Source organism: Suillus subalutaceus (assembly GCF_016647625.1).
Source record: "Suillus subalutaceus strain FC151 chromosome Unknown DFJ58scaffold_4, whole genome shotgun sequence".
NCBI lineage: Eukaryota > Fungi > Basidiomycota > Agaricomycetes > Boletales > Suillaceae > Suillus > Suillus subalutaceus.
Window position 1 is genome coordinate 146,027 of NW_024540253.1, and position 20,317 is coordinate 166,343.

Here is a 20,317-nt window from a genome sequence, read left to right on the forward strand (position 1 = left end):
GGAATGATGTTTATTGTAACCGTGTAATGGACAAAAAAAGATAGATCAAAATAGGACTAGTCGCATAGCTTTTGGGCCAGGGCATAAGTAGCACAACTAACAGCAACCGTTGTTTTCTTGTTTCACGCTCGTTCTTTATATCCTCTCTATCATCCTCCATCCGCAGTTTCGGCACCAGTACTATCCGTCCTCACAGTCTACCAGCAGGGCACTCTTTGGTTTGATTTTTGCCGGATTAGACCTTCTTTTAACGCCTCTCGTTGTCTCAGAACCTGGTCAGGTTCTACATGCGGCTGGCTCGCTATACGCTCATTCACATATCCACCAAATCCCCCCTTGTCCTTTTTATCGTCTGACTTGCTCGCTGATTCGCATTATCTCTCAACACAATGAGCAGTGGTCCAGCATGGAAACGGGAAATTGTTCCAGATCATAAGGTGAGCTGACCTTCTATCTTGGTTTTTCTCGCATGCCAATAAGCTGTTCACCACCTTAGTTCGACTTCATCGACACCCGTGAATTTACCGACAATGGGTTCCTCATGCGCCTGAAGTAAGTGACTTGTACGAACCTGTGGAACGCGCAAAGGCTGTGGATGGTTGTGTGGCACAGTGTGATGGCGGCTGTTCATTCACTGGTTCCAGTTATTTCAAGATAATCCGGAGCGCTCATTGATGTTCTTTCAAAGATATCTTTGGCTTTATATTATTATCCTCAAATCATTTCTTGTCTACCTTTCCGATATCTTCACCGCTACGACCATGTTGACAACTTCAACATGGTCCAACCAAATCTTCAACGACTGTCAGAATCAAGATGGTTGCTTCTATATCCCCTTTAATGTTGGGAAGTGGCTGTTCGTAGGATGTATTATTTTTGGCTTCCTCCTGGTATGCTACAGTCCTAGGCAAGAGAACGTGAGTCTGACCATCCACAGCTGGCGTACGAAGCCCGGAAATCGAAGAAAATCATCGCTAGTCGTGATATCTCTTACGCTTTCACGAACGTGATGGCTAATCACTATTACTCCCTCCGTATGTTATTCCTTCGATTATGGCATCATCTCAAGTTTATAAACTGCGCAAGGCTCGTATGATCACTTCTGCTTCTTCGATCATATCAGTAATTCAACGAAGAAGAAAGACGACTTTGCATTCTTCATCTTCTTTACGTTCAAGAGTAAGTCTTTACTCCTTTCTTAAATCAATATATCTCAACCGATATCAGGTTGGAAGCGCCTGTTACTGTCTGATGGGCCAAGACAAACAATCAACGCTTTGACACTTTATAGTATCTACCTGGCGAAGAACGACAAGGGATCTTGGTACGACATCAGCAAATACTTCGCAGGAAATAGTCTGTCAACCTCCGCTCTGACTGTCTCCACGTTCTTCACCTTCGTCATCTTCGCTGGCTCGCTCTTACTGTTGATTATGGCTGGCATATTCTACATTCCTTTGTTGTGCTACATTCAAGGAAACCTTAAGGTTAGATATATTTCTGCCCATTTTACGTCTGTCAAGTGCACCTGCTCATGGGTTATATAGGAATACGTATGCCACAAGGTTGACAAGGTACCATCCACCACATCGAGTTTTGGTTACCCATGGCTCATTGAATGATAGCGAATCGCAGAGGTTATCAAGCGTAGAAACAAGGAGCGGCTCGCAAAGGCTGCTGCGCTAGCGAAGAAGGAGGCTATGGGTGACTTCTCCCACTTGAAAAACAAGAAGGGCGAGATAGTTGGCAAACCTTTGCCACAGCCGACTCTTCCAAACCTCTCAGTTGACGACGACGACGACGCTAGATCTATCTCCAAGCGCGGGCCAGGTGGTACCTACAACCAGGATTACTACTATGACCAGAAGAGCATAGCGCCAAGCTATCACACAAATCCCGCCGGTGCCGACTACACCGACTATCCTCCAATGCCGGCTCACAACGCTGGGTATTCACACCAGACTGCAGGCACGTTCAATCAATATATTCCGTCTTCGGAAAACTACGAGCCACAGCACCAAGGCTACGAAGAAGAATACGGCAGCACAGTTCATCTTCAGGAAGGTGCTACTCTTGCTTATCAAAGTAATGATCAAGGGCCGTACGATTCATATGGGAGCTCGGGGGCGCCAGGGCAATATGTTGCAAACGCACACGATGTGTACCAAGGGAGAGCAAATCCAGGAGCACATTTGCCGTATAATGGTGCGAGCAGGCAGGCTTACGATGTGGAGGATTATCCTAGCCAGCAGTATACGCACGCACATAATTATGACTACACGGCAGCAATTGGGGATGGTTACCACTATCAGGGGTATGCTGCACACGGCTCACATGAGTATGGACATGCTTTGTAGTAGTTACAGATCTAGGGTGCAACTTCGTCTTTTTTGCTTGTCGTAACTTGTTTTATCTATAATTTTAGTTGAAAGAGGGACTTGTACCGCCAGGAACCTTTGTGGCCAGGCATGAAATTGGCCGTTCCCAATTCGAGCTCTCAACAACACATTTGAAAGAATCTGGAAGTTCCAGCTACCAATGATAGACAGATCCCGCCGAGCTCTAATTTTCAAGAGCAGACTATACATGGAAGAAACTTCCTTTTATTGGTCTGTGGCCTAGTAAGTAGCTGCTTAGCAGCTAGGATTGACGGTCGCACTTGGCATGTGGAAGGACTTCAAAAAACTCGTTCTCAGTTTACCGAAGATCTTGGATACACTCGCCCACGACGGAGTCGAGCAACGGAGACAATGGTAACCTACCATTAGCTGCTACTACAAGCCCTGCAGCAACCCTGCAGGGCGGCCTCCGGACCACCGCTTATAAGTCAGTGAGCGGTAACCGGTCTGTGGAAGAATCAAGTGTCAAGCTGTGGGTACTCGAAATAAAACCGAGCGCAAACCGAGCGTGGCAACAAAAGGTAGACTGGTGACCAGCCCCTCTATCACCAGTCGAAACAAAAGGCTAGAGAAGGGTACTGTAATATGTCAACGGTTCCTAGCTAATATGCAAAAAATTCTTAACATCTTCAACATCGGGTGTCGAATACCTATAAATGCAACTAGAATAGAAAAATTTCTTGGATGTTGTAGCCCGAGTCCGCGAGGTAAACAGCAACCTTGGTCCAGGTCACCCATCTCAAAGATCCTTTCAAGGTATTCGTAAAGTTTTATCTGGAGTATAGTGAGATGGAGCTGCTGCAGCTTCGTGATTTCGGACCGCAAGTAGCTATCTGTTATCTTCATTTCCGGTTTCCCCATTAGTTATAGGTTGAGCACGGAGGCCGAAGTTCCAATTTGTCTGGATCGCTGACGATATGTCGACATGACATGTCAGGAGTCGAACTTCCAGTTAAGAACGACCCGTGATGCGGATATTTCAGACAGGCTTCAAGGTCCGAATCGGGGCTATGCGGAAGTCGAGGAAGCAGAGAGGCAGAGACTGGGACCAATAACATCACATACTTAGCTTACCATATGTAGCATATGTAGTGTAAGATTTCTAGTGAGCTTCCTGCCTATGGTGGCAACAAAATCTGGATTGACAAACCCTTGAACTTCACCGTGTCCGCGGAGATCCCCTCGTGTTCTTACGGACCACAGCCAGCAACAGGCGAGATGGATGTTGATTGGGCCATTCCTCGAGGTTGTAATAGAGACTATACATTATGTTGCATGTATTAGTCCGTCGCTAGGTGTTGACGTAGGATTGGATAACTCACTTTACATATCGATCATGATAATATTCTCGTATCCAACCGATCGAAGAAGTTCATGTCTGATGCGCTTGTTCGGGCTTCATGTATTGCTGGCATGTTTACTGAGTCCTGACCTTAGAGGGGCCGTTGCGGCAAAGGAAGCAAGAGAAGGCAGCGAAACTCTAGCGTGTGGGACGACTTCCGAGTCGGATAACCTTGTCACGTAATACTAGTCAATATGGCCGTGTGCCACTTTCTAGTAGAGTGTCGATCTTGGCCTCACGTGCCTATAGGTCATCCTCAGGCTCAGGCCCAGTTAGACCTGTCAGCAATTCAATTGCAACGTAAATGTTCAGTGGCCTTCAGGGATAAAGCAAAATGGTAATACCTGCTCAGTCAGGTTATCGTCTGCTATATCATATTTAAATGTCTGTCTAGGACATGTCTTATCACCTTCTACCCGAGTCCTCGCTCGCCTTCCCTGCTTGCCAGTGCAACACTGGTCCATGATGTCAGCCTCTCCTCCAGGAACCCTTTCTTTTACTCCGAACCACCAAGATGATTCGAATGTTCTTTATCTTCCCCAGGTCATGAGAAACGAAGGCCAGTCTGCCGAGGTCGAGAATAAGACTCATGACGAAGAGTATGATTGGGAACACGATCCTGCGAACCCCAGGAATTGGTCTCCACCAAAAAAATGGACAATGGCTACGATTGTCAGTTTTTCCATTAGCGAGTTCAATTTACGATGGCTCATGTCAGTATTAGGTCTCGCTGTATTCGTTTGTCACTCCATTAGCGAGTTCTATCATGGCACCTGGTTTGCTTGACGTAGCCATCACATTCGGTATAACCGATTCAACAGTCATAGCGTTGACTCTGAGTATATTCCTTCTATCCTTTGCCATTGGTCCTTTATTTGCGGCACCATTGTCGGAAGTGTATGGTCGTGTATGGGTGCGTCATATGCATCCTAAGTCCCGAGTTTCATCGCCGGGTCCATTTACCTGAATGACTTCAAGGTGCTCCACCTAGCGAACCTCTTCTTTTTCACCTTTAATCTCGGCTGCGCTTTGTCACGCAACACTGTATCCTTCATTGTTTTACGGTTTCTAGGTACGTCTCAGAACATCAGGAGCTGCAACTTTTCTTCACTCTTTGTAAAGCTGGATTAGCGGGGAGTGCACCTATAGCATGCGGCGGAGGTGTCGTGAGCGACCTCTTCGCGGAACGTGATCGAGCATCGGCTGTGGCACTATATAGCATCGGGCCCTTGATAGGTGTGTTATACACTGTTTTATACTGTACGACGTCAACTGGGGTTCACGCATCCTGCAAGGTCCTGCTATCGGTCCTGTCATGGGAGGTTTCATCGCAGAATCAGTCGGTGTACAACATGTCTTCTATGTCATTGTCGCGCTCTCTGGCGTTGCCGCAGTGATCGGCATCCCTCTCTTGAGAGAAACATATGCGCCAGTTATCAGGTTTCGTCTTAACAACATGGCCCTGGATCCCGAAAAGGCAACTGCGGGACATCCTACCCTCCAACACGAGATGGGGAAATGGGCCTACTTATGGCTCAACCTCAAGCGGCCGATCATACTATTGACCCGGAGTTTTATACTCTTCATGTTGAGCTTGTATATGTCTCTGTGAGTTTAAATTTAGTGATATGCGCACGCGGCTCACTGACGCTCATATATTTAGGATATACGGTCAGTGCGGCATTAAGCTATATTAGACATGAACTGAGATCATATGCCAGGCATCTACTACTTGATGTTTGCTACTTTCCCCAGTGAGATTATACATACATGCCTACAGGGATCGTTATTAACAATTTTCGCTCAGACCTCTTTTCAAAGGTGTACCACTTCAGCACTGGAATTGGGGGTCTGATGTACATCGGAATAGGCGTTGGATTTCTAACCGCCTCTTTGTTTGGCGCCAGAGTTTCCAGTAAGATATACACATACGTATGTCAAGGCTTGCCTTCTATTTTGAACTTTTCAGCTGAAGCGCTGGTTCTTATTGCTAGCTTGCTGCAAAAAATGGAGGCAAGGGTAAACCAGAGATGCGCATACCTGCTCTGATATTCGGCTCGTTTTTTGTCCCAGTGGGACTATTGTGAGATTGACCCATTGATTTCCTGTTCCCAGTCTGACATATGTTAGTTGGTATGGCTGGTCTGCCCAAGCCAAGGCACACTTCATGATGCCCATCATTGGTACCGCTATCTTTGGATTCGGGTTGATGACAAGTTTGTGGGTGTACTCCCGTGCATCAGTCTCTTCCACGTCTGACCTCTGACATGAAGCCTCCCTGTTCAACTGTATCTCGTGGATACATTCACCTATGCTGCAAGCGCTATTGCAGCCGCTTCTGTTAGTCTTTCTTACATCACCCCTAATTTTAATTTTGTTGGCATGCACTGAATATATCATCAGATGTTTCGTTCGTTTCTTGGTTTCGTATTCCCTCTGTTTGGAGAACAGATGTTAGCGGCACTCGGCTATGGTGGGGGAAATTCCCTGCTTGCAGGTCTTGCCATCATCATTGGCATACCCTTTCCCGTGTGGGTATATTTTAATGGCGAACGTATCCGCGCGAAGAGTTCCTTTACCCGTTGATTTTCCCCTTCCATCAAGGCCTCCTCATCATCGTGAAAGTATAATAATCTATAGCCCCCCCAGAACCACCAAATCATGATAATCTCCATACCAGCATCATGATTGTACCCACTCACTACATCGCGGAGTGATTCATGATAGTTATTAACAGTAGAATCATTGTTCACCTCCGAGTCGTCGATGGGCACTTGTCATGCAAAAATGTTGTATTTTTTTCTGCGTAGAGCTACCTATCTGTGTCAATAAAAGAACAATATTTATTCGAGTGCAACAGCCGAAATATAGTGGGCGCGCGTAGTGCAAACGTATGGCACATGCCACGCTCGCTTTGAGGACCGAATAGTTACGGGTCTGCGGGTACAGCAATTGTACTAGGCAGAAGCGCGGTTAAAGCCCTTCGCATCAGAGTCATTTATGTAGGACTCGAAAAGCAGATCTTTTTTGGCAGCCGATCTATCATTTAGGGGGGAAAGTCTCGGGGATGAAGCGCATCTACCTGTATATTATTATTTGTGGTAGTTTGCCGGATGGAAAGTGGAGTAATAGCTCTGAAGAACTGCTAAAGTACTCCAAATGAAAGCATTAGGATACCTAGAAGACGCCGATGGAAATGCCGAAAGAAATCAAGGAAACGAAGTGACGACGATAATCCATCATGATATAGGAGGTCTAAGACACCCTCTCCGAGCGGTGCATGTGACCACATGGCCAACTGATCAAGCATCTGAGACGCCGATTGGATAATTTACAATAATTAGAGCTCACTATTGGCGACACGATTTCCATTTTCTTTGAATTCGCGTTTGCGCGTGAATGAACGTCCGACGGCTGCATAGTAAGACTTATTTACGTGAAGGAGCGGAGTTCGGTCTCGCTGCTCGCGTGACAAAGTTCACTAAATCAGTAACATGTCAATATTTCAATAGACATGCAATAACGAAAATGAGAATGATACAAGTTACCTGAGACCTGAAGTTGTGTGCTCCTATATCCGCCACAGTGCATGTTGACTTGAATCGAGAAGCTCCAAGGGCCCCTGGAATTGCCGGTTCCGCAGCGCATTCCCACGTGTTTTCTTTGCTTAGATCAGTCTGGTCTACTGCCACTAGCAGCACTAGTGCACTTTCAGTACTTTCGATCATGTTGTGATCCGTTCGACGGTTGATCTTGCAAAATGTCGTATGCGTCACGTCATGCGTCAGAGCAACCGCCCGTTGCTAGCGGTTTTTATGCACCCTCCAACCTCAGGCGCGTCCCTTATCTTTTAGTATGGTGGGTCCCATGAGCATGCAGTTTGAGGTGTGCGGGCAGTTAGTCTCTAGAGCTGAATATTTATCTGTGCTCTGACAATAGTATACTTCTCAGATCGACTGCGGCAAAGGAAGCACGGTGAACAAAATAGGAGCTGCAGCGGAAGAAAGTTCGAGATGCGCCACTCATCAGTGTCATCACACGCTGATCATGATGCGTGTTTGAAAAGCAGTGTTCATGGGCGACTCCGAGTTGGATAGGCACTGGCAAGCATTTTTTTATAGGAGTTCTCGAGTTTTGGCAAACTCATCCGATGGATCTGTTCACAGGAAACCGGGAGCCTCGGTCACGAGAGGGTTGTTCGTGTGCTCTCCATAGCTACCGATATGAGAGAGTGGCTTCATTCACGTGTGAACATATACTCCGCGAGAGTCTTTGTAAGTAAATATGCCTCAGGTCCTCGGGTGAGATCTTACATGTCAGCAATTGCAACGTAAACGGGCAGCGGCCTCCAGGAATAAAGTGTAATGGTAATACCTGCTCAGTCAGGTTATTGTCCGCTATATATTTAACTTAGAGTCCCTCGGGACATGTGTGATCACCTTTTACCGTCCCTGGTCGCCTTCCCTGCCTGCTAGTGCAACACTGGTCAATGTCGGGCTCTCCTTCAGGAACCGTTTCTTTTACTCCGAGTCACCAAGATGATTCGAACGATCTTCATCTTCCCCAGGTCATGAGAAGCGAAGGCCAGTCCGCCGCCGAGGACTCGGATAAGACTCATGACGATTGGGAACACGACCCTGTGAACCCCAGGAATTGGTCTCCTGCAAAAAAATGGACAACGACTACGATCGTCAGTTCTTTCATTAGCGAGTTCAATTTACAAAGACTCATGCCGCTATTAGGTCGCGCTGTACACGTTTGTCACGCCGTTAGCAAGTTCTATTATGGCACCTGGTCTGCCCGATGTGGCCATAAAATTTGGCATAACCGATCCAACAGTCATAGCGCTGACTCTGAGTATATTCCTTCTATCATATGCTATCGGTCCTTTATTTGCGGCACCATTGTCGGAAGTGTATGGTCGTGTATGGGTGCGTCATATGTATTCTAAACTTGATCGGCGGGGCCATTTACCTGAATGACTTCAAGGTGCTCCACCTAGGGAACATCTTCTTTCTTGCCTTTAATCTCGGCTGCGCTTTGTCACGCGACACTGTATCCTTCATTGTTTTCCGGTTTCTAGGTACGTCTCAGAACATCTCGAGCTGCAACTTTTGTTCATTCTTTTCAAAGCTGGGTTAGCGGGGAGTGCACCTATAGCATGCGGCGGAGGTGTCGTGAGCGACCTCTTCGCGGAACGTGATCGAGCATCGGCTATGGCACTATACAGCATCGGGCCCTTGATAGGTGGGTTGTACACCGTTTTATATCGTGCGATGTTGACTGAATTCACGCATCCTGCAAGGTCCTGCTATCGGCCCTGTTATGGGAGGTTTCATCGCAGAATCAGTCGGTGTACAGTATGTCTTCTATGTCGTTGTCGCGATGTCTGGCGTTGCCTCTGTGATCGGCATCCCTCTCTTGAGAGAAAGCTATGCGCCAGTTATCAGGCTTCGTCTTGACAACATAGCGCTGGATCCCGAAAAGACGACTGTGGGACATCCTGCCCCCCAACACGAGATGGGGAAATGGGCCTACTTATGGGTCAACCTCAAGCGACCGATCATACTGTTGACCCGGAGTTTCATACTCTTCATCCTGAGCTTGTATATGGCTCTGTAAGTTTAAATTTAGTGACATGCGCACGCGGCTCACTGACGCTCATATATTTAGGATGTATGGTCAGTGCCACATTAAGTTATATTAGACATGAACTGAGATCATATGCCAGGTATCTACTACTTGATGTTTGCCACTTTCCCCGGTAAGATTATACTTGCCTACGGGGATCTTTATTAACAATTTTCGCTCAGACCTCTTTTCGGAGGTGTACCATTTCAGCATTGGAATCTCAGGTGTGACGTACATCGGAATAGGCATTGGATTTCTAAGCGCGACTTTGTTTGGCGCTAGAGTTTCTGACAAGATATACATATACGTATGTCAAGACTTGCCTTCTATTTTGAACTTGTCAGCTCAAGCGCTGGTTCTTATTGCTAGCTTGCTGCAAAAAATGGAGGGAAGGGTAAACCAGAGATGCGCATACCTGCTCTGATATTCGGCTCGTTTTTTGTCCCAGTGGGACTATTGTGAGATTGACCCATTGCTTTCCTGCTCTCAGTCTGACATATGTTAGTTGGTATGGCTGGTCTGCCCAAGCCAAGGTCCACTTCATGATGCCCATCATTGGTACCGGTATCTTTGGGTTCGGGTTGATGACAAGTTTGTGGGTGTGCTCGTGCATCAGTTTTTTCTACGCCTGACCTCTTAACATGAAGCCTCCCTATTCAACTGTATCTCGTGGATACATTCACCTATGCTGCAAGCGCTACTGCAGCCGCTTCTGTTAGTCTTTCTTACATTACCCCTAATTTTGTTGGCGTCCACTGATTATATTATCAGATGTTCCGTTCGCTTCTTGGTTTCGCGTTCCCCTTGTTTGGAGAGCAGATGTTTGCGTCACTTGGCTATGGTGGAGGCAATTCCCTGCTTGCAGGTCTTGCCATCGTCATTGGTATACCCTTCCCAGTGTGGATATATTTTGCTGGCGAACGTATCCGCGCGAAGAGTCCCTTGGCCCGTTGACTTTTCCCTTCCACCAAGGCCTCCTTATCATCGTGAAAGTATAATAGTTCACAGCCCCTCCAGTACCACCAAATCATGATCACCCCCATACCAGCATCATGATTGTACCCACTCACTACATCGCGGAGTGATTCATAGTAGTCATTAACAGTAGAATCATCGTTCACCTCCGAATTGTCGATGGGTACTTGTCATGCAGAATTTTTCTGCGTAGAGGTACCTACAATATCTGTGTCAATAAAGGAAAAATATTCGAGTGCAACACCCGAAACGTAGTGGGCGCGCGAATTAATGCAAACATATGGCACATGCCACACTCGCTTTGAGGACCAATTAAAGATATAATAGTTACGGGTCAGCAGGTGCAGCCATTGCGGTAGGCAGAAGCACGGTCAATGCCCTTCGCAACAGACTCACTTATGTAGGACTCGAAAAGCATATTATTTTCGACAGCTGATCTATCATTTAGGGGGGATGAAGCTCATCTACCTGTATATTATCATTTGTGGTGGTTACTGGATGAAAAAAGTGACGGGTAAACAGTAATAACTCCTCGAGTATAATAAGCACAAGACCAAGGTCGAAAGCACGACGGCTAGAGCTCTGACACAATTGCTAAAGGAAAGCATTATAATAGGATACCTATAAGACGCCGATGGTAATGCCGAAAGAAATTAAGGAAACGAAGTGATAACGATAATCCATCTAGGAGGCCAAAGAGACCCTCTCCGCTGCCTGTGACCACATGGCCAACTGATCAAGCATCTGAGACACTGATTGGAAAATTTGCGATCGAACACGGAGGTCATCCGGCATGCCTTCCCAAAGCACACTGATTGACACTTCAACCTACAAGAGAGGATAAATAACACTGGCATCAGGATGAAATCGAAGGGACTAACCTTCTCAGCAAGTTCCCTGAGTAACTCGTTGACAGCCTTCCCGATGGCCTCAGCTGCAGCCGTCAAACGATTCAGGAGCACCTCTGCTCCGCCATCAAAAATGGCATGCTTATGTGTGGCAACGTAGGTATGGAACACAGTCTGCAATTGGTCAGAGGAGGTTCTAAATGATACAGTTGACATACCTTCTGTCGCGTGACACTTCCTTTGCCTCGTTGTCCGGCGGCAAGTTCGTAGCCGTCTACCAATTCGGTTTGGACATGAGGAGCGAGACAACGAGATATCTCCTTTTGCTCCTGTACAAGCGCTTCTTCTACGACCTTTATGATTCTCCCTAATGCGAGGCGCGCCTCTTCTTGGGAATCGGATCTTCGTGCGCATGCGCGATCTTTTAATCCAGCCGTTGCGCTCGCTTCCACATCTGCGAGCAGCCTGTCGACACATTCCGTGATCGCGGATGATAATGGGGCAAATAGATCGGACTCGAAGAGCTTTGACCAAGAAGAAGCAATATTCCGGGTGAATGGTATCAGAAGTTCGGCATTGAGGTCACGATGCCAAGACCCGTTGCGACGAAGTGCTGATATTGAGCAAAATTAGTGAGGGTGAGGGTGCGGACTGGAACACTCACTGGCTCGATAGGTATTCCAATGCATGGACCCTGCAAACTTGTCGACGTGTTGAAGTGCACCTTTCGCAGCCTATGAAAATTTTAGCAGATGATAAGTCTTACAATGTAATAGTACTCACATCCACTGCGCCCGCTCGACACTTGTCTTCAAGACCATCACGGAACAGACCTTGCAGATCTGAAACACACCGTTCGACACATGCACCAAAATCCTACAATGAAATATGAGTTGTGCAGAAAGCAAAAGTCAACGCGAGCGACTTTACTTTCACTAGCCGAGGCGTGATTCCTGTAGGTTCGCCATAAGGATCTACTTTTATGTTCATCGCGGAGAGCTTGAAATGCTTCAGGCCTAGAATGTCGAAGTGATCAGCCTTCATCCCCATCATCACACAGTGTCAAACCCTGACCACCCTCTACTGACTCCCATTTTTTACGAAGGGCTTCACTGTCTGCAACAACCACATCACCAATACCATCAGCATACACCCGCACCGAGTTGGCGAACATTCTCAATTGAGAATGGAATTGTTTTGCGGCCCGTAATTGGCTACCAACGGCTAGCTGGTGGCACCATTGTTGCAAAGCAGGAATTCCGGTATCTTTGACGTTGGAGAAACATGATGGGTCTCCATCACGTTCTATTCGTCCCGTTATGCGGACGTAGTCACGGGACGAGCAAGTGAACACCTGAAGGTCGATCTCATCATAATCTGGGTGAAACTTTAGAATCATGGTCTTCTCGAATTATGATGAAACCTACTGCGCAGATTCTGAGTTGGATCAAAAGAATCTGGGTCTTGCTCCTCGGCAGCGGTGTCTGCATTGCGTGAATTGACTTAGCTGATTCTGTGAAGATGACAAGTCATTACCAACCATCAAGTTGTTTCAGCCCGACACGGAAATCTTCCTTCAAAACATTGCAGGAGAACTTGTTGCCGTCAGGAAGAAATAGTCTGAAGAACGACGAGACAAACCTCTGAACGCTTGAGAGAACAAAATGTGCTTTGGTCACGCCGCGCTTCCGTCTCTTTCCTCTGGAGGTTTTCAAGGGCATCCGTGACGTTCATATGTGCCTTCCGTGCGTCATCGAGTTGTTTAGATCCAGCTTTGATAGCTTCCTGGGTGTCGTCGATCTTCGTACTGAGAATCCGGACTGTGACCTCTTCTTCTGGCTCATTTTCGATGCCGTCATCATGCTGTGTGTCCTCCTTTTCGTGCTCTTCCTGCTCTTCTTCGAATGATTTCTGCCCTCCGTGTGTATCGTCGACATCCATGTTGCCATCACGATCATCTTCCGAATTTTCCCCGGTGCTACTCTTCTGACGCTTAGCTGGCCCAGATTCCCCCCTGCGAGTGTTCTTTCGCTTCTTGCCCACGCTCTGGGTCACCTGGTGTGCTGTTGCAGTCAGCTGTGGCACAAACGTCTTACCATTCGCGAGTGCCATCTTATGTATCTGGCATTGCTGTAGAAAGACTTGGAGTTGTTCGAGCCGTTCGCTGATAGCTGTGAAATTCAAATAAGTACGTTATCACAGCCTGAGAAATAAAACACCATACTTTTGGTCTGTAATTCTGCATCAACCTTTTTTAGTTTGAGCTCCGTTGTTTCCTCTGTGCATAATGTGATGCGACTCTCGATTTCCTTTAGCACAGTGTCGTCCTCGAGATCCAAGTCAGAGATAACCTCAGAACAAGTTATATCGTCAGACTTGGTAGCTGAGGTATATAATTTTAGCAACAATCAGAATAGATGCGCTCTAACAAACCAATGAAGGTGATGGTATGGGCATCATAACTAACCAACGAATAAGAAATTCATCGCACAATTCAAGGACAGATCACTCACTTGCCGTCTAAGTAATGAATGACATGACATAGCCTACAGTGAGCTACCTCAGAGTAATAGGAGGAACTTACCCACTGGGGACGACTGTTAGCCTATTCCAAAGGGGATGTAAGGAAAGACGTACTCATCACCTGTAGTCTGAAAGCTTCACCAAGAAGATCTATTTTCGAAAACATCAGAATTGTGGCGTACGCCGTAGGTGTGGAATTGATATACATACCTCGGGCGGTCTTGTCATCCACTGCACGGGTGATAGGCGCTAGAATCCAGATACAGTTGCACTTCTTCATGTAGTCCTTCGCGATGCGATTTCTTGCAGGATTAATGTCGGCGACACCAGGTAAATCAACCAGAATAGCACCCGTGGAAAGAGCTTGAGCATTGCACCAGATATTCACCTGACGAATCAAGGGCCATAGAGCTACGTCATGGTCTTTCTTTTCCTCGGTGCTGAGGACTAAATTATCAGAAGCGTTGTTCTTTTTACTTTTATTCTTCTGAGTCTTATCCTTTTTACCCCGTCGTTTCTGGTCCATCGAAGAATCAATATATGTTGCAATTCCCTCGGCAAAGCTCCTCGAATCCTGTACTGATATTTTCCTCGTGGTGCCCAAGACGCGGGTGATATCTGCACAAAGGATCAGCATAATCTATAGTGACAAACTTAGGGAGGGACGTGTACTTGTATTGCAGGTCAACATTTGATCAACTGTCATTTTAGCAAGCTGAGGTAGAGTTATTGATGGGTATACAGCATGAATCTGAGTGTAACTTATATATTAAGATACCGAGAAACCTGGTTGCCCTTACCTTATGCCAAGCAACCTCTACATCGCCGCGTAGGTCAGTAGTACGTTTCAGATTACCACCCTCAGCCTTAAGGTCATCAAGTAGAACAATAAGTTCCTCTCTCCATTCGGCCTCGGAAAGGAATGACACATCCGCGTCGATGGTAGGCGCAGCATGATACGCAATTTCGGTGACCACAGCGGTACAGGCTACAAATTGGCTCAGTGATCAAAATCCTGTGCAGTGAAAGGAATCAGCTTCACCTCTCATCCCGCTTGTGGGAACAACATCGACTACAGAAAAATGAGATGAAAGGGGTATACACCGCTTGAAGTGATCACTTACCATCCAACAGTGCATTTATGGTCGATGATTTCCCGGCTCCGGTTGCTACAGGATACAGGCTTCGGTCAAAATTCATGTTGGAACTGATGAACACGCACCGCCACAGATGGCTATCATCGTGGTAGGACCAACTTGGTTGAGGAGACTGCAATGGTTTTCATTTCTGACTTCGCACGAGGCATGGGACAACATACCTGTCTATTTCACGGAGCCAAACATCCTTTCGGAGCTTGCTGCTGCCAAGCTCGATTTTTTCAATCGCAACCTTCAGTGTCTTCACCATCCCAAGTCCTTCATAGAGTGCATTTTCAGGGGTGTATGCAATTTCATCAGTAAAGTCATAGAGTTGATATAGTGTCGGCTCGATCACAGATTCCACTTTGTGATCAGTGTTGTCGCGTGCAGACTCGGGGAATGAAACTATAAACAATTCTTCAGTGGGTTCTATCTTGATGAGTGGACAAGCTTGTGACTGCTCATAGGGTTACTTAAGTTGATATCTATTCAAGCATGAAACCACAATAATAAGAACTCACTTTTCGCGACACACGTGCCATTTTCTTCGAATTCGCGTTTGCGCGTGTCATGATGAACGGACGATCGAGTACGTCCGACGGCTACACAAGACTTTACGTGAAGCTTGAGGCCTTGAGGAGCGGAGTTCAGTACTCAGTCTCGCTGCTCGCGTGACACTTCGCATCCATAAGTTCACCAAATCAGTAACATGTCAATAGTCGTGCAATAACGAAATGAGATCAAAGTGACCCTGACCAGGCGGTCGAATATCATTGAGGGTGATAAGCTGATGAAAACCTCGTCAAATGCCCTCATGACTCAAGTGATGTTTGGAATTGCCGGTTCCGGAGTGTGTTTCCACGCGTTTTTCTTCTTTTAGATCGGTCTGGTCTATTGGTGCACTTTCAGTACTTACGATCCATGTTGTGATCCGTTCGACGAGGGTTTCGGTTGATCTTGCATGCGTCACATCATGGGTCAGAGCAACCGTCTGTGGCTAGTGGTCTTTGATGCACCCTCCAACCTCGGTCCCTTCAAGTTATATTTTCGTATGGTGGCTCGAAGACGACATGAGCATGTAGTTCGATGTGTGCGGGCAAGCATGTGTTAGCCTGCTAGAGCTGAATATTAATATCCATTTATCTGTGCTCTGACAATAGTATACCACTAATTACTTCTCAGATCAGCTGCGGCAAAGGAAGCAAAGTGAACAAAATAGGAGAAGAGTAACGGAAGCAAGATCGAGATGCGGCACTCATCACGCGCTGATCATGATTCATGATGCGTGTTTGAAGAATAGTGTCCATGGGCGACTCCGAGTGGGATAGGCACTGGCAAGCATTCTTTTTACGAGTTCTCGAGTTTTGGCAACCCGCAATCGACTCATCGGATCTGTTCACAGGACATCGTCACCGGAGTGGCAGTCGTGTGCTCTCCATAGCTACCGATATGAGAGAGTGGCTTCATTTACGTGTGAACATATACTCCACCAAAGTCTTTGTAAGTATATATCCTCAGGTTTCGGGTGAGATCTCACTTGTCAGCAATTGCAACGTAAACATTCAGCGGCCTCCAGGAATAAAGCGTAATGGTAATACCTGCTCGGTCAGGTTATTGTCTGCTGTATATTTAACTTAGAGTCTGCCCAGGACATGTGTCTTTACCGGAAGGGTAAACCAGAGATGCGCATACCTGCTCTGATATTCGGCTCTTTTTTTGTCCCAGTGGGACTATTGTGAGATTGACCCATTGATTCCTGCTCCCAGTCTGACATATGTTAGTGGTATGGCTGGTCTGCCCAAGCCAAGGCCCACTTCATGATGCCCATCATTGGTACCGGTATCTTTGGGTTCGGGTTGATGACAAGTTTGTGGGTGTGCTCGTGCATCAGTTTTTTCCACGTCTGACCTCTTAACATGAAGCCTCCCTATTCAACTGTATCTCATGGATACATTCACCTATGCTGCAAGCGCTACTGCAGCCGCTTCCGTTAGTCTCTCTTACATTACCCCTAATTTTGTTGGCGTCCACTGAATATATCATCAGATGTTTCGTTCACTTCTTGGTTTCGCGTTCCCCTTGTTTGGAGAACAGATGTTTGCTTCACTTGGCTATGGTGGAGGCAATTCCTTGCTTGCAGGTCTTGCCATCATCATTGGTATACCCTTTCCAGTGTGGATATATTTTGCTGGCGAACGTATCCGCGCGAAGAGTTCCTTGGGCCATTGATTTTTCTTTTCCACCAAGATCGTGAAAGTAGGACAATTTGGGAAGCGCCAAGTCACAATAACTCCGGTATCACCCCTATGATCACACCAGCTCACGAAGTGTCGTCACATGGCTGGGCTGCCGCGTTGGAGCAGAAGAGTGATTCTGACGACTTGAGAGAAATACAAGAAAATAAGGGTTGTTGAAGTACGATGTTTGCAAGATTGTTCGTGGGTAGTCGCCTATTAATTTCGCTATGCTCGATGGTTAGCCTACTATAGGACCTTCGCGGACCATGATACCTTGTGGTCGCTGGCATCTCCAAATTCTCGTTCTTCACGACAAGCTGCCCATGAGCTTGACGGGAGATACCTTTATTTGCATGTACAAGAAACGCAGAGGCAGCATGCCTCGGGCGCCGGAAAAAGATGATCCCCATCCTTTGTTCATGTTCAGTAGAACTCTGGATGCAACTTCTGCGACCTACAGTGATCCATTCAAAGGCCCTTTTTGAATTTACGACCAACGCTTAACGTTTCTCGGTAGCAATGGCATCCCTCCCCTTACCGTTGGTGGGAATTTCGACCATGCTACCCCGTCTTGTGCTCCTTGGACATCCTAAAATATGCCTTATCATGAATTAACGCGTAACTCTGTTCCGTGGCGTTGTCACATTGGTGCTTATCATCCCGTGGCGCCTCAGACTTGTGGATATCTAGAATGAATTACTTAGACGACCCTTCATTCACGACTCTTCTTCCAACTCTTCAGACCTGATAAGACAGCCCGAAGCACGTCTTCCGCGCAACCAATCAGGTTATGGATTCAGAAAAAGAGACATCATCTTGTGAAGAACTTGCAAATTCTCCGCTCTTCGAAGGAGATGAAGCGCTTCGATTAGTGGGAACTCAAGCACAGAAATTCAGCGAAGAATATAATCGAAGACTTAGAAACAAACTCGTACATCCATTCAGCGGTTATTACACTCATGATGTACCAACTTTGCTGACATCTTGATAGGACATGGTTATTATTCCAATAACTGCTACGGTGTACTTCACCCAGTTTTTGTGAGAAAGCCTTCATTTTCGGCTATCTGGTTTTGACCATCCTGAAAGGGACAAAACATCGCTCAATTATGCGAGGTCAGTGACTGACCGGATGTCTTGCACGACAGGATGCTCAACATTATGTTTAGCATCATGGGGTTTCCGGTAACTGGACAGGACTACAATTTAGTTTCAATGGCATTCTATCTCGGTACCATCTGAGATTACCTTTCAAATGTTCTCGTGTTAATTACATCGCACCCACAGGTTTTATAGTCTGGGAATTCCCCACAGTATATATCGCCCAAAAGCTCAGGCTTGGCAAATACCTCGGTGAGCTGGTACTTATCCTAGGTGTGAATAAAAAACAAAACAATATCAGGCGTGAATATTATCATGTGGGGCGTCGTGTTACTCTGCCATGCGTTTGCAAACTCCTTTCAGGCCTTCTTCGCGCTTCGTTTTATTCTTGGTGCGTAGATGTTCGTCTAGTCGATTGTCGCTAAGATTATGCAGGGATGTGCGAGAGTTGTGTGGCTCCTATCCTGATCTCGATAATATCCATGTTTTATAGAAAAAATGAACAAGTGAGTGGTCAATGATTCCGCCTACAGTGAAACTGTATGCATGATTCGTGCAGGGAACTCGCATTGCATATTTTTACACGATGGTTGGTCACTTTCTTTTCCAATTTTTTCTTCTTGCTGAAGGCGACATAATAGCTTGGTCTTACTCAGGTCTTCGGAGGCTTCATAGCTTATGTATGTAATGCGACGTCACACTAAGAAGGCCGGGCTTACTGATCGGCAGGGAATCTCGTTTTACAACGGAGGTGTCATGGCACCATACAAGATTGTCTACTACCTCCTTGGCAGCCTTGCAATAATCGTTGGAATAATCACATTATTGTGGTTACCAGATTCGCCTGTCAATGCCTGGATGCTTACGAAGGAGGAGCGCATTGCGTCCCTAGAACGGGTTAGGGATGACCAGGGGGGTACAGAGAACAGGAAATTCAAGAAAGAACAAGTCATCGAGACACTTTTGGATGTCCGAACTTGGTTAATCGTGCTTGCGACCATGCTGAGTGGGTATCCATTGCAATATTGCCCGTACATGCCTCACTCTTGTTTCAGCCGATATCCCTAGCGGTGGTCTCACCAACTGTAAGTCATCTCTGCCTTAATGACATGGCTCGACGAGCTTGCTCATGACCAGCCTAGTTAGCGACATTATCATAAAGAATTTCGGATATACGTAGGGCCACACCAGTAATCTGTCGCAGTAACTGATGGATTCCTCGACAGAACAAGGCAGACTTTGATCCTTGCCACTCCCGCTGGACTTGTGAGTGCCATCTCGGTGGTGGTCTGCGGTTATTACTCTGATAAAAAGGTAATGCTCTGCATAGCTGACATCAGGACCGCGCTCATCGATGAATATAGGGAGAACGCATGTTACCAGTGATTTATGCAACTCTCCCAACCCTTCTGGGCGTCGGTAAAATTATTCTTCGTTTATGCTAAGGAATCCAAAGAGGACTGATCACCTTCTAGCGCTGATGATTGGCTTCAACAATAGCGGACAAAAGGGAGTTTTACTATTTGGTGAGCTTTGATCGACGCAGCTATCATGCACGTAAAAGATAACATTATTTGCAGGTTCATATCTCATAGGCTCGTTTGGAAGCACATTATCTATCATCTACGCATACAATGCCAGTAACACTAGTGGTTACACCAAGAAGGTATGTCAGGTATACCTTTGTCTCTGAGCATTGTCTGACATGGTTTGACAGCTCACCATCAACGCGCTCACCATGATCTTTTTCTGCGTTGGAAACATCATTGGCACTGAAATTTTCCAACCTCAAGATGCACCAGCATATATCCCAGGCAAGGCTGCCATCATGGTTTTGCTTTCAATGCAGATCGGAGTAGCATATCTTCTGCGCCGTATTAATGTGAAGCTAAATATTAAACGACGAGCGGTGATAGAAGAGATTAAGAGGGAGAAGGGTTGGACCGACGATGACGTTCAGAAGGAAAAGGAGCGTCGTGCATTCGCCGACATGACAGACAAGCAGTAAGTAAGATCCAGCGAAAGTGGACTCAGGCTGAATATGCTGGCAGGAATGTATTCTTCCAGTATGTAAATTGATAGCAGGACCATCTATCGCATCACAAGTCACTGGAACAAAGCC

The 20,317-nt window shown here is 46.5% G+C and overlaps 6 protein-coding genes across 6 annotated transcripts; 5 read left to right on the top strand and 1 right to left on the bottom strand.

Moving 5' to 3' along the window:
* Positions 1-389: 389 nt before the first annotated feature.
* On the top strand, positions 390-2,357 carry DFJ58DRAFT_836300 (uncharacterized protein; the record flags this gene model as incomplete). Its single annotated transcript, XM_041392292.1, has 8 exons — positions 390-437; positions 497-552; positions 689-917; positions 938-1,034; positions 1,087-1,179; positions 1,228-1,487; positions 1,548-1,574; positions 1,626-2,357. 8 exons carry the CDS (start codon positions 390-392, stop codon positions 2,355-2,357), a joined length of 1,542 nt encoding a protein of 513 aa, XP_041250174.1.
* Positions 2,358-4,206: 1,849 nt separating this feature from the next.
* On the top strand, positions 4,207-6,327 carry DFJ58DRAFT_721550 (multidrug resistance protein 4; the record flags this gene model as incomplete). The annotated part of the gene is made up of 12 exons (XM_041384818.1): positions 4,207-4,413; positions 4,466-4,654; positions 4,720-4,813; positions 4,864-4,977; positions 5,037-5,337; positions 5,405-5,412; positions 5,463-5,495; positions 5,549-5,673; positions 5,736-5,824; positions 5,872-5,961; positions 6,015-6,081; positions 6,145-6,327. 12 exons carry the CDS (start codon positions 4,207-4,209, stop codon positions 6,325-6,327), a joined length of 1,500 nt encoding a protein of 499 aa, XP_041250175.1.
* Positions 6,328-8,230: 1,903 nt separating this feature from the next.
* DFJ58DRAFT_721551 (major facilitator superfamily domain-containing protein) lies at positions 8,231-10,326 on the top strand (the record flags this gene model as incomplete). Its single annotated transcript, XM_041384819.1, has 12 exons — positions 8,231-8,431; positions 8,484-8,672; positions 8,731-8,824; positions 8,875-8,988; positions 9,047-9,347; positions 9,415-9,422; positions 9,473-9,505; positions 9,555-9,679; positions 9,742-9,830; positions 9,878-9,967; positions 10,020-10,086; positions 10,144-10,326. 12 exons carry the CDS (start codon positions 8,231-8,233, stop codon positions 10,324-10,326), a joined length of 1,494 nt encoding a protein of 497 aa, XP_041250176.1.
* Positions 10,327-10,780: 454 nt separating this feature from the next.
* Positions 10,781-15,674, bottom strand: DFJ58DRAFT_757609 (uncharacterized protein). The gene is made up of 24 exons (XM_041388216.1): positions 15,614-15,674; positions 15,379-15,534; positions 15,037-15,314; positions 14,941-14,987; positions 14,843-14,887; positions 14,761-14,790; positions 14,519-14,706; positions 14,391-14,469; positions 13,929-14,336; positions 13,833-13,868; positions 13,807-13,808; positions 13,709-13,716; positions 13,629-13,657; positions 13,420-13,578; positions 12,837-13,366; positions 12,736-12,790; positions 12,623-12,679; positions 12,270-12,572; positions 12,126-12,211; positions 11,979-12,071; positions 11,860-11,929; positions 11,414-11,808; positions 11,229-11,369; positions 10,781-11,175 (listed from the first exon to the last, which is right to left on the bottom strand). Exons 2-24 carry the CDS (start codon positions 15,427-15,429, stop codon positions 11,032-11,034), a joined length of 3,234 nt encoding a protein of 1,077 aa, XP_041250177.1. The 5' UTR covers positions 15,430-15,534; positions 15,614-15,674; the 3' UTR covers positions 10,781-11,031.
* A 1,003-nt stretch (positions 15,675-16,677) lies between these two features.
* On the top strand, positions 16,678-17,408 carry DFJ58DRAFT_903374 (uncharacterized protein; the record flags this gene model as incomplete). Its single annotated transcript, XM_041394858.1, has 3 exons — positions 16,678-16,727; positions 16,780-16,846; positions 16,904-17,408. The coding sequence occupies 3 exons, from the start codon at positions 16,678-16,680 to the stop codon at positions 17,084-17,086; spliced, it is 300 nt and encodes a 99-aa protein (XP_041250178.1). The 3' UTR covers positions 17,087-17,408.
* Positions 17,409-17,636: 228 nt separating this feature from the next.
* On the top strand, positions 17,637-20,203 carry DFJ58DRAFT_741187 (MFS general substrate transporter; the record flags this gene model as incomplete). The annotated part of the gene is made up of 17 exons (XM_041387131.1): positions 17,637-18,025; positions 18,086-18,135; positions 18,184-18,210; positions 18,264-18,325; positions 18,382-18,447; positions 18,497-18,586; positions 18,631-18,701; positions 18,755-18,784; positions 18,837-18,875; positions 18,925-19,201; positions 19,251-19,280; positions 19,338-19,371; positions 19,422-19,509; positions 19,560-19,614; positions 19,671-19,721; positions 19,776-19,861; positions 19,913-20,203. Exons 1-17 carry the CDS (start codon positions 17,885-17,887, stop codon positions 20,201-20,203), a joined length of 1,488 nt encoding a protein of 495 aa, XP_041250179.1. The 5' UTR covers positions 17,637-17,884.
* Between the last annotated feature and the right edge of the window lie 114 nt (positions 20,204-20,317).

Excerpts from the sequence above, each read along its gene's own strand:
- DFJ58DRAFT_757609 (XM_041388216.1), bottom strand. The coding sequence starts at position 15,429 with ATGACACGCGCAAACGCGAATTCGAAGAAAATGGCACGTGTGTCGCGA. Across the intron at positions 14,707-14,760 it reads TCCCACAAGCGGGATGAGAG|CCTGTACCGCTGTGGTCACC; the intron begins GTGAAGCTGATT and ends GCCAATTTGTAG. Across the intron at positions 13,367-13,419 it reads TGCAGAATTACAGACCAAAA|CTATCAGCGAACGGCTCGAA; the intron begins GTATGGTGTTTT and ends TGAATTTCACAG.